The 12,746-nt window shown below is 35.4% G+C and overlaps 2 protein-coding genes across 2 annotated transcripts; both read left to right on the top strand.

Moving 5' to 3' along the window:
- The first annotated feature begins 9,076 nt into the window (after positions 1 to 9,076).
- Positions 9,077 to 10,682, top strand: LOC120115513. The gene is made up of 3 exons (XM_039136208.1): positions 9,077 to 9,692; positions 9,836 to 10,003; positions 10,105 to 10,682. The coding sequence occupies exons 1-3, from the start codon at positions 9,077 to 9,079 to the stop codon at positions 10,680 to 10,682; spliced, it is 1,362 nt and encodes a 453-aa protein (XP_038992139.1).
- A 38-nt stretch (positions 10,683 to 10,720) lies between these two features.
- Positions 10,721 to 11,320, top strand: LOC120115512. Its single transcript, XM_039136207.1, has 2 exons — positions 10,721 to 10,959; positions 11,059 to 11,320. The coding sequence occupies exons 1-2, from the start codon at positions 10,721 to 10,723 to the stop codon at positions 11,318 to 11,320; spliced, it is 501 nt and encodes a 166-aa protein (XP_038992138.1).
- The last annotated feature ends 1,426 nt before the right edge of the window (positions 11,321 to 12,746 follow it).

Here is a 12,746-nt window from a genome sequence, read left to right as displayed (position 1 = left end):
GATTACTTTTGAAAATGTGATGAAATTTTCTAATGCTTCATCTTTAGTATTTAAGAATAGAACCCAAGTATATCTAGAATAGTCATCTACCAAGACAAATGCATATTGTTTTCCACCCAAGCTAGTAGTCCTAGTTGGCCCAAAAAGATCTATATGGATCAATTGTAATACTCTACTAGTTGATACGCCATTAATGGATTTAAAAGAAATTAGCTTTTGTTTTCCTTTAGCACAAGCATCACATATTTTATCATTATCAAATTTAATCTTAGGCAACCCTCTTACTAAGTCTCCTTGAATTAGCCGTTGCAAAACACTCATACTAGCATATCCTAGTCTCTTATGCCATAACCAACTATCATGCTCATCCTTAGCAACTAGGCATAAATTAGTCATTTCTATAGAGTCTAAATGCACCATGTATATGTTTCCTATTATATGACCAACAAGCATAATCCTATTAGATGCAATATCAATGACTTTACAACCATTAGTTTCAAATATGACATTGAATCCCTTATCACATAATTGACTAATACTTAAGAGATTATACTTTAATCCATTCACATATAACACATTTTTAATTTTTATGGAAGAGGCATTACCTATAGTACCAATACCTTCAATGTGACCTTTTGAATTATCACCAAAAATCATTTCTCCTCTATTTTTGGCATTAAACTCTATGAACCGGCTTTTGTCTCCGGTCATGTGTCTCGAGCATCCACTATCAAGGTACCATGAATTTTGGATTTGTTTCTCATGCCTTGTAGCAATGCTCCTTTTCCTACAAACATAGATTAATTTCTAATTTTTGGTACCCAAATTCTTTTGGGTCCATATTCATTAGTTTCTAAAATCCTTGTCCCCTTTGGTATCCATTTATTAAGGACATTTTTATTTTTAGTAGTAATGAATTCTTTAAGAACCCATATACTCCTAACAATTTTACCATTCAAGGTTCGTTGAGGACTTCTATGATTGTAGCTTCTAAAACTTTTCTTAACAAAGTTGGATTTTGAATTCTCACCTTTTTCAAAACTTTTTGTTCCAACCTTATTAAAAGAAGTTTTAAGATCATCAATCTTCTTTTGATGATCATCATGAACTTTTGAAAGTAAGTTATGCAAATCAGTATTTTTCTTTTCAAAATTATTAATTTTCATTTGCAATTCTTTGATCTTACTTTCAAGCTCATTGTTGGTCTTGGATATAAGACTATTTTCGTTTCTGAAATTTGAAATATCATTTTTTTATTTTGAAAATAGAGTTTTATAATCCGAAGCAAATCCATTATAATCCTCTAATAACTCATCATAAGATAATTCATCCACATCGAATGAGTTAGAGGTTACCTTAGAATCTTCCCCGATAGCCATCAATCACAAGTTTGTAACTTCTTGTTCCTCTTCATCGGAACCTTCTTCATCGCTCCATGTAGCTACATGAACCTTGTTCTTCTTTTTGGATTGACCATTTTTCTTCAATTATGGGCAATCATATTTGACATGCCCAGGCTTTTTGTATTCATAGCAAATGATCGGGTCTTTCTCATTTGATTCAGTTTTGAAGCCTTCATGACGTTTGAATTTTCTTCCTCGCTTGGGCATCATCAATTTTCTGAATCGTTTTGCAAATAATGCCATTTCCTCGTCATCATTATCGTCATTTGAATCACTTTCATCTTTTGTGGATTTGAGAGCAACTCCAATGTTTTTCTTCTTTTCCTTCTCCTTTGGTGTCTCGTTAATCTTATCAAGGTCCACTTCATCTTCAAGCATCATTTCATGAGTGAGAAGGGAACCGATTAGTTCTTCAAGAGTTAAGGACGTTAGGTCCTTAGACTCGATGATTGCCGTATTCTTTGATTGTCATGATTTTGGAAGGGAGTAGACTAACTTCCTTACAAGCTTTTCATTTGAAATGATCTCACCAAATAATTTAAGACCATTGACAATCGTTGAAAATCTATCCGTCATAGCTTTGATATCTTCATTTGGTTTCATCCTGAAATTTTCATATCTATGCGTTAGAATACTAATTTTAGATTTCTTTACCTCATCAGTACCTTCATGAGTGACTTGAAGTTTATGCCATATTTCTTTAGCGGTTGTAAAAGATGAAACTTTTTCTTATTCATCTGGTCCAAGAGCACAAAATATGATATTGATGGCTTTGGAGTTGAGCTGGAACATTCTTGTCTCTCATTCACTCCACAAACTTGGATGAGTGAGAGGCTTGATGTATCCTTCTTCTACGACATTCCATGCTCCCATGTCACTTGCTTGAATGAAGTACATCATCCTATTTTTCCAATAGGCATAGTTAGCCCCATTGAAGAAAGGAGGCTTGTTGATGGGCATCGAATCGAGACTGGAGTCAAAGTTTGAAACGGAGGCCATTGATGACTTGATATTCGATGTAACTCTTCCCGAATCGACTCAAGAGGTGATTAAACATTCAAATGAGTAAGGCTCTGATACTAATTGTTGGAATTTGATATCAATACCCTATGTTAAAATTAAGTGCATATGCATAAAGTTTTCCAAAAATGTTATGCATTTTGAAAATTTTGATATCAATTGTTAGAGAGATATCATTTTCATTTAAACCACATGCATAAACATTCAAATTTAGGTCAAAAATTTAAAATTTGTAAAATCAAAGTTTTTAAAAAAATTTGATATCAATTATTAGAGAGATATCATTTGCATTAAAACCAATTTTGACCAAAATTTTATTATGATGAACTAAAAATTTTGAAAAATTATTAAAACTTTAAAATTGTTCATTATACCAATTCTTTTCAATATACATGAGATTGAAACAAAACATAATCATTTAATATCACAACTCATGCATGCTTAAAATCAAATGAGCAACCAATATTAAATCATTAAGCTTAGAGGTTACCCATTCCTTTTTCATGTGTAGCTAGAGCATCTTGAATATCATCACTTTCATCACCATTGCTCTCACACACCTACAAGAGACATTTATTTCGATTTTGGTATCCAAATTAATTTGGATCCTTCAACGTTAGTTTCAATGCCTCTTGTTCCTTTCGGAATCCATACTTGTCTAATTTTAAAACGTTTTCCTTTCTTCAAAGGACAAGTATGTTCCTTGTGACGATGATAATGACAATATGAGCATATTGTCATTATTGAACTAAATGAAATATTTAAAATGATTTCTTTTTCTTTTGTTAAGCATTCAAGCTTAACTTTTAAATCAAAATTTTCTTTTTCCAAACTTTCAATTTTTATTTTTGAAAGTTCTAAATCCTTTTTCAAAATTTCATTTTGGCTTTCAAAATCTATTTTTGTTTTCAAAAGAAAATCGTTTTCGATTTTAAATTTTGAAATCATTTTCTTAAATTTGGAGTTCATGGTCTCAAACATCGAATATAACCTATTAAAAGCATCTTGTAACTCATCAAACGTATATGAATTAGATTCATTTGAGTTAGAAGATACCTTGGGCTCTTCACGAGCCATTAGAGACACCACCTTTATTGGTTTTTCTTTCTTGTTTCCATGGATTTCCTCAAGCTTATTCCAAAGCTTCTTGGCACTTGAACACGAAGAAACTCCTTCATAGATTTCAGGACCAAATGCACACAATATCATGTGCATTGTCTTGGCATTAAGTTGAGCTTTCTTCCGTTCTTTGTCACTCCACTTCTCATTCTTCTTTGGAGAAGAGTAGCCGTTCTCGATCATCTCCCATGCATCAAGATCATTGGATTAGATGAATACCTTCATTAATTTATTCCAATGATGATAGTTGGCTCCATTGAAGTATGGAGGCTTGTCGTTTGGTAGGGAGTCTTCCATTTGGAACGAGCCGGAGGTGGAAGCCATCTTCTCGGTTGTGTCGGGAATTGGTAGAGCTTTTTCTAGGATCGTCTCAAGGTGGTTAAACCTTCTAATGAGTTAGTCTATGATACCAATTATTGAGTTAATCGATCTATGGAATCGGCCAAGAGGGGGTGAATTGGCAATTAAGATTTTGGTGGAAGCTTTTGCAGAAAATTGAAAGTAATTGCACAACGATTTAAAGTGGTTCGACTTTATCAACCAAAGTCTACGTCCACTACCTTAGCTATCCACACTAAGGATTTTCCAACAAATTCACTAATTTGTTCTTTCTTTTGAGGCCAAAGAGATAACCTTACAACTCCCACAAGAATATACCCCAATTCTTGAGAACACTCTTTTCTCAAAGAGAAGATTACAAATTTGCAAACTTACAAGAAAAACCTCACAAGGAAAATATGTTTGCACAATTCTAGAATAAAGAAAGAACACTCAATAATGAATACAATTGAGCACAATAAGTGTTCTTGAAAGAAAAAATGAATATTTAATGAAAAATAGGCTTGAAGTGCTCAAACTTGAGGTTTGATGATTTCTCTTTGATTCTCTCTTGATTCTCTCTTGATTCTAGTTGCTTGTTGTTTCTTGTTTTTGATCAATGGCTTCTAAGCTTGTTTAAATACACCTTGAATCACTTCTGAACGTTGGGGATGATTAGTGGAGTCAATAGAGTCGTTTAAGTGTGAAAATAATTAATTAAAACAGTTGGGAGCGTCTGTGCATCGATGCATACCCATGGTGCATCGGTGCATCAGTGTAAAATTCAAATATTTTGACCGTTAGACCCTTAGTGCATCGGTGCACTAAGGGTGCATCGATGCATCAATTGCATTCGATGTTTCAAAATAGTCAGAGTGCATCTATGAATGGCTGGTGCATCGATGCATCAAATGAATTCGATGTTTTCATAAAATCCTCAGTACATCGGTGCATGGTAAGTGCATCGATGCATGAAATGCATTCGATGTTCAATTTAATTCATGGTGCATCGATGCATGGATTGGTGCATCGGTGCATCACTCTAAAAAAATTGATTTTAGGCTTGATTTTGGTTCAAAATACTTTGTGAAAATTGTTTCAAAAAATATATTAAGTATAAAACACAATTTTACACATTTAGTAAGGTTTGAAATTGATCTTAAAAGACTTGGAGTGATAATTTGATATTCGATTAATTGAATCGAATATACTTAGAAAATCTTTTGTAAAATCTTAAAATTCATTTAAACTAATTTGTTATATCGAAACACAAAAATGTTTTCAACACTACTTCTCCCTCTCAATTACAAAAAGCAGAAGACAATGAAGATTTGGTGGACTCAAAGCCAACGGATTCTAACTGTTTAGTGGATATTAATCTTAAGGAATGTCAAGCAAGTGATCAACCATTTTCTGTATTTCGATCCTCTGATAATTTCTCTACTTCTCTGGATGTTCTCCATACCCTTGGAACTCATTCTCCTTCCACTCCCTGTCTAGAAGCTGATCCTGACCTTCAAGCTGCTAATGATCCCATCAATCCAGTTCATCAAAGCCCTGCTGATAGATTAAAAGCCTCATCTTCTTCACCTACTAAAAGAGGTAGAGGAAGGCCTTCAAAGGATAAACCCAACAAAGCTCTAGCAGGCTCTAGTAATAGGTTTGAGATTCTAAACTCGATTGAAGAGGCTCAACCTATTTTTGAAAATCATGGTAAAAAACCAAGAGCAGCAGCCTCTGGTGTAGCAATACTGATCAAAGAACTCAAAACATAAAAGAAGTCAAATCTTGGAAAGTCTAAAAGTTCTATTGTTGGTAGTAAAGGAGGGGAACCAATTCCGTTATCCCAAGCTTAATGATTATCTCTTTTTGGAATTTTAGAGGATTGAATAATCCTCTCAAACAAGGCAAGGTCCTTAGAAGGGTAGTCCTTAATAAAGTTGATATCATTTGCTTGCTGGAAACCCGCGTTAAGTTATACAAATCTGTTGACATATTAGATTCTACCTTTGAGCATTGGAATATTTATTCCCATTATGACTTTGCAGCGAATGGCAAGATATGGTTAGTGTGGAGAAAAGACTTAAATACTTCTTTATGCTATGTCTCTGCTCAGAGTATCACTATCAAAAGCCATTTCAAAAACAATACCTTCTTAATTACTGCAATTTATGGTTGCAATGATGAAATTACAAGAAGAAATCTTTGGTAAGATCTCCGAAGCATTGAATCAAATTTTAGTAATCTTCCTTGGATATTGGGAGGGGACTTTAATGTCATCCTACATCCACATAAAACTTCTGGTCATGAGCAATTAAGAATGGTCACCTCCCCTGATATGATTGAATTCCAAGAAGTCACCATGACCTTCAACTCCAAGACCATCCATTTTTTGGTCCTACTTACTCATGGAGTAACAAGCAAAATGATAATTTTCTTGCTCGTAAACTTGATAGAGTTCTCATCAACCCTCTGTGTTCTGAATCTTTTCTTCACTCATTTGTGGAATTCTTGGCTCCTGGCTCATCTGACCACTGTATGGCTTTGGTGTCTCTTCACAAAGAGGTTCAAACAAATATACCCAAGCCTTTTAAATTCTTTAATTGCTGGACTCTCCATCAAAACTTCCTCAATATATTGAGATTATTTTCCCCAAAAATTTTAATGGATTCCAAAACAAAACAAAAAAATTCAGTTAGTAAGATGATGTCGACTCAGCAAACTTAACTACTTCGATCAATGATGATTCTAATTAGAGAGGTTTAATTAATTGTGAGTTTTCAAATAAGAACTCATTTGATCCATAATTAAAAGTGACTTTTGAGTATAATCAGAGGGGCCAAATGTATATTTCAATTAATAAAATTGGATTATTCAAATTTCAAAGCTGGAGACAAATTAAAATTTTCAATTAGAATACATTGTAAAACAAATTGGTGATATTATTCTCCACAAATATGGAGATCTTATATAGGTTTGAATGTGGAAGGCATATCCGTATCAGCCCAACTCCGACGACCAAATATGATGAAAATAATGAACTTTAACATCCTTGAATGTGAAACGATACCACTTTATTTTATTAAACAATTTGATGTTGCTGTCAAAATGCTAAACTAAGAGGGTTTAAAAGATCGGATATCTCGTTCTTATGAATTAGATATGGATCCCTATATTGTCAATTTAAAATTTTGGATATTCGATTTTGTTTTGGATTAGATCATATTCAAAATGCACAGAAAAAAAGTCATTTAAGTTTAGACAAGAATGAGTGTAAATGGCACACATTTGTGGGTTTCTCTGGGTGCACATTAGTGGGTCTAATGGAATCTGAAAACCTTACCATTTCGCCGGCGATCTTTCGGATTCTTCACCGACTTTCTTTCCATTCTTCTTATGTTCTTCAAGTCTTTCATATCACCCGGTTTTTTGATGGACTGGCGCAATTTTTTCTCCTGCTCAGCCGGTCAACAACTACATTATTTTCCCCCAAATGAGAAAGATGGGATCCCAACTATTCATCCACCGCCTGAAGTATTTGAAGCAGGAATTGCTGAGTGAAAAATCTCTCTCGTTGGGCAAGTGCTCGGGGCAGCTATGAACTTCTCATCATTACGGAAGATTATCGAAAGCTTGTGAAAAAAACCCTTGCAAGGTGCTAAAGTTCAGGTTAGTTATTATGGACCTAATCTTTACATGTTTTCCTTCGATTCTGATTCTGCTCGTGACTGGGTATTGGAAAACGACCCTTGGCATATATTTAACAAACCTTTAATCCTTAGAAAGCGGGATCCTAACATGAAAAAATTGCATTTTGACTTATCTAGAATTCCAATTTGGGTTCACTTGTATAATGTTCCACTTGAACTATTCTCGAACGAAGGCCTAAGCTACATTGCAAGTGCCATATGTTTGCCTCTCTCTATGGACTCTATTACAACTTCTAAGTCTAGACTAGAATTTGCTAAGGTCTGTGTTGAAATTAGGGTTTCAGATGTGATTCTTAAACATGTTAATGTTATTCTTAACAATGGACAAACAACTTCCATATCTGTCGAAGTACCTTGGCTTCCACCTTGTTACAAATCATGTAATTCTTTCGGTCATAATGCTAAAGGTTGTAAGGCTAACTCTTTAATCTCTCACACTTCTACCCAAGTTTGGAGGAAAAAGGATCCCTTAGCTACTTCTCCCTCTCAATTACAAAAACCAGAAGACAATGAAGACTTGGTGGCCTCAAAGCCAATAGATTCTAACTATTTTGTGGATATTAACCTTAAGGAATGTCAAGCAAGTGATCAACCAGTTTTTGTATTTCGATCCTCTGCTAATTTCTCTACTTCTTTGGATGTTCTTCATACCCTTGAAACTCCTTCTCCTTCCACTCCCTGTCTAGAAGCTGATTCTGACCTTCAAGCTGCTAATGATCCCATCAATCCAGTTCATCAAAGCCCTGCTGATAGATTAAAATCCTCATCTTCTTCACCTACTAAAAGAGGTAGAGGAAGGCCTCCAAAGGATAAACCCAACAAAGCTCTAGCAGGCTCTAGTAATAGGTTTGAGATTCTAAACTCGATTGAAGAGGCTCAACCTATTTCTGAAAATCATGGTAAAAAACCAAGAGCAGCAGCCTCTGGTGTAGCAGTACTGATCAAAGAACTCAAAACAAAAAATAAGTCTAATCTTGAAAAGTCTAAAAGTTTTATTGTTGGTAGTAAAGGAGGGGAACCAATTCCTTCATCCCAAGCTTAATGATTATCTCTTTTTGGAATGTTAAAGGAATGAACAATCCTCTAAAACAAGGCAAGGTCCTTAGAAGGGCAGTCCTTAATAAAGTTGATATCCTTTGCTTACTGGAAACCTGCTTTAAGTTAGACAAATCTATTAACATATTAGCTTCTACCTTTGAGAATTGGAATATTTATTCCAATTATGACTTTGCAGCGAATACCAGGATATGGTTATTGTGGAGAAAAGACTTAAATACTTATTTATGCCATGTCTCTGCTCAGAGTATAACTATCAAAAGCCATTTCAAAAACAATCCCTTCTTAATTACTGCAATTTATGGTTGCAATGATGGAATTACAAGAAGAAATCTTTGGTAAGATCTCCGAAGCATTGAATCAAATTTTAGTAATCTTCCTTGGATCTTGGGATGGGACTTTAATGTTATCCTACATCCACATGAAACTTCGGCTCATGAGCAATTATGAATGGTCACCTCCCCTGATATGATTGAATTCCAAGAAGTCACCCATGACCTTCAACTCCAAGACCATCCATTTTTTGGTCCTACTTACTCATGGAGTAACAAGCAAAATGATAATTTTCTTGCTCGTAAACTTGTTAGAGTTCTCATCAACCCTCTGTGGTCTGAATCTTTTCCTCACTCATTTGTGGAATTCTTGGCTCCTGGCTCCTCTGACCACTGTATGGCTTTGGTGTCTCTTCACAAAGAGGTTCAAACAAATAGACCCAAGCCTTTTAAATTCTTTAATTGTTGGGCTTTCCATCAAAACTTCCTCAATATTGTTAGCCAGTCTTGGTCTATGCCTATCCAAGGAAATCCTATGAAGAAAATTTTTCTCAAGCTTAAACGTCTTAAAGTTAGTCTCCAAAACCTCAACAAAGGCTTTTTTAGGGATATCTCAACTCAGGTCAGACAAAAGAGAGAAGAAATTGAGAAACAACAAGTCCTTACCTTAAGAGGTGTTGAGCCCATTGATAAGGAGTTGGAACTGCAAAGTGATCTCAAATCCTTAGAGGAAGCCGAGGCAATGCTTCTAAAACAAAAAGCAAAATTTCACTTGCTAAAAGAGGGAGACAGATGTACCAGATTTTTTCACTCTGTCATTGCAACAAAGAGGAAAAAAGACACCATCAGGGTGATTGTAGATAAGCAGAGAAGAAGGCTAGAGTCTTTTGATGATATGTCCTTGGAAGTTGTTAATTTCTTTAAAAAAAACTATTAGGCTCTTATGATCCTAATGTTAAAGAATGCTCTACTAGTCTTCTTAAAGACCTCTTGCTACCTATTCCCTTCCCTGAAGACTATGATGGCCTCACTAAGGAAGTCACTCTTGAAGAGATCAAAGAGGCTATTTTTAGTCAAGGAAACGATAAGGCTCCAGGCCCTGATGGTTTCACCTCACTTTTCTTCAAAATAAAAGCTTGGATTGTGGTAGGAGATGAAGTGATAGAAGCAAAAAAAATTTCTTCCAGGAGTCTTACATTTATCCAGCATTTAATGCTACTACTATTGCCTTGGTCCCTAAAATCCTGAATCCCAACAAAGTTTCAGATTTTCGCCCAATTTCTTGTTGCTCTGTTATCTATAAGGCCATTACAAAGGTCATTGTTAAAAGGATGACTCACCTGCTGCCAAGGATTATTTCCTCTAATCAATCTGCTTTTGTCAAAGGAATGAGTATTATTGACAATACTCTTCTTGCCCAAGAAATTGTGAAAGGATATGGGAGGAAAACAATCTCACCCATGTGTGCCCTGAAAATTGACTTTCAAAAAGATTTTGACTCAATTCACTGGGGCTTCATTCCATCAATTCTTAAGGCTCTTAAAATTCCAAATATTTTCATAGAGTGGATTGTGGCTTGTTACTCTGCTGTAAATTACTCCATAGCCTTTAATGGAAGCTTGATTGGGGTTTTTAAGGGCGCTAAGGGTCTTAGACAAGGAGACCCACTTTCTCCAATATTGTTTGTTATGGTTATGAATTTCTTATCCAAATTACTCAATAATGCTGCTGCAAAAGGGATCTTCAACTTCCATCCTAAATGCAAGAAAATTTGTCTTACTTAACTCTTGCTGATGATTTACTAATTTTCTGCAAAGGTAACATGGAATCTGTCATGGGAGTCACTATTGTTCTTGATTACTTCTATGAAATTTCTGGTCTCAAACTTAATATTTCTAAATGTGAGATCTTTACTGTCGGTATTTCTGTTCAATCCCTTAATAATATTATTAATTCTTCTAGTTTTAAGCATGGAACATTACCTGTTAGATACTTGGGGATACCTCTGGTCATAAGGAAACTTACTGTTAAAGACTGTCAGCCTCTCATTGACAAGGTCAAGTTTAGACTTCATCAATAGTTCAGGATGAAGCTGAGTTATGCTGGCAGATTGGAGCTTATTAAAACAGTTCTTTTTAGTGTTGCCAACTACTGGTGTAGGCAACTTATTTTTCCTCAATCCATTATCAACAAGATTGAACAAATTTGTTCGAGATACTTCTGGAAAGGTTCTGACATTCCAGTTGCAGGAGCAGGAATAAACTGGGACAGAATTTGCAATCCAAAGTCTGAAGGTGGACTTGGTCTCAAGGACATCAAGTCTTGGAACAAAGCATGCATGTTACTTCTCATTAGGAGATTACTTGCAGGGGAGTTCGCTATGGGTTGCTTGGATTCACAGCTATTTAATCAAGAATCATGATTTCTGGCTCATGGAAGAACCTCTTAATTCTAGCTGGCTCCTAAGGGAAAATCATGAAACTTCAAATTATTGCTCGACCTCTTCTTGCTTCTGAAGCAACAACCACCAAGCAGATTTGGGAAGAGGTTCGACAGAAAAGCAGTAAAGTCCCCTGGCATAATCTGATTTGGTATTCATTTCACATTCCCAAGCACAACTTGATTTCTTGGATGGTAATCTTGGATCGTCTTCCTACCAATGATAGCTGCAAAGATTTGGTATTGATACAAATGATCAGTGCATTCTCTGTTCTGAAGCACGGGAATCCAGAGATCACCTATTTGCCGAATGTAAGATGACAACTTCAATCTGGAACTCAATTCTTCAGTTCACATGTATACACAAACCTCCTTTCACTTGGACAAATTTGCTAGTTTGGGCATATAACACATGGAAAGGGAAATCTCTGCTTACTAATATCCTGAAACTTTCTTGGTATACTCTCAACTATACCATATGGGAAGAAAGGAACCAAAGACTTTTTAGAGGAACCTACAGATCCGAGGATGAGATTCTGGACTCAATCAAGTAGATTGTAGGAACTCAACTTAGTAATAGGAATGTTAATAGGTTAGAAAGTACTAACTTTTCTCTTTATAATCACTGGGGTATAGTATAATTTTTGTTGTTAATAGGTTCCCCTTCTTTAGTTCTCTTGATTGTATTGGTTTTGTAGCAGTTATCTGCTATTTTTGGGTAATAAAAATCTTAATTATCCAAAAACAAAAATGCACAGCCCTTATCATGGGCACCTATGACTATGCAGCTCTCGAGTACATTCCAACAGGTGCTTTTTAACTAAATTTTGTTCTTATGAAGGCCACCTAACTGCAGGAAGCGATGTGTATAGTTTCGAGGTTCCTCTTCTCGAGTCACTAACCGGCAAGCAAGCATCGCATCAGAACACACCGTCCGGAGAACATAATTTAGTTGATTGGGCCAAGCATTGCCTTACAAGAAAACACAATTTTCGGAGTTGCGGATGCTCATATCGAAGGCCAATACACGCATGGAGCGACGTTAAAAGCTGCATATTGATGCAGTATGGAAAGCACCTGAGCAACTTCAAGACTCCGGCGACGACGAAGGGGGCCATCGGAATGCATCGGTTCATAGTTCTTGTCCGAATTCGAGGTATGCTCTCGAGGAAAATACCGACATCTCCATTAAGGACATGAAACCGAAAAGAGTACGATGCAGTACTTTCATTATATAAAAAAAATACTTTTATTTCACTTAATTTTGAATCAAAGTACAAATTTATTTAATATTGAACAAGGTGATCATCTTCCCCCGACCCTTAAACACATCTACTTATAATAATAATATCGATTTTCGTTTTTCAATAACGTCTCTTAATTTCAACCGAGATTTTTAACAAGATCTT

Source organism: Hibiscus syriacus, unplaced genomic scaffold (genome assembly GCF_006381635.1).
Source record: "Hibiscus syriacus cultivar Baekdansim isolate YM2019G1 unplaced genomic scaffold, ASM638163v2 tig00110264_pilon, whole genome shotgun sequence".
Classification (NCBI taxonomy): domain Eukaryota; kingdom Viridiplantae; phylum Streptophyta; class Magnoliopsida; order Malvales; family Malvaceae; genus Hibiscus; species Hibiscus syriacus.
The sequence above is the reverse complement of the archived record's forward strand: the minus strand, read 5'-3'. Positions and strand labels throughout refer to the sequence as shown.

Bases quoted from the DNA above. Each gene is read 5' to 3' on its own strand.
- LOC120115513 (XM_039136208.1), top strand. From the start codon at position 9,077: ATGGTCACCTCCCCTGATATGATTGAATTCCAAGAAGTCACCCATGAC. The intron at 9,693-9,835 runs GTACCAGATTTT...AAAAACTATTAG, and splicing joins GCTAAAAGAGGGAGACAGAT to GCTCTTATGATCCTAATGTT. The intron at 10,004-10,104 runs GTTTCACCTCAC...ACATTTATCCAG, and splicing joins TAAGGCTCCAGGCCCTGATG to CATTTAATGCTACTACTATT.
- LOC120115512 (XM_039136207.1), top strand. From the start codon at position 10,721: ATGGAATCTGTCATGGGAGTCACTATTGTTCTTGATTACTTCTATGAA. The intron at 10,960-11,058 runs GTTTAGACTTCA...CTACTGGTGTAG, and splicing joins CCTCTCATTGACAAGGTCAA to GCAACTTATTTTTCCTCAAT.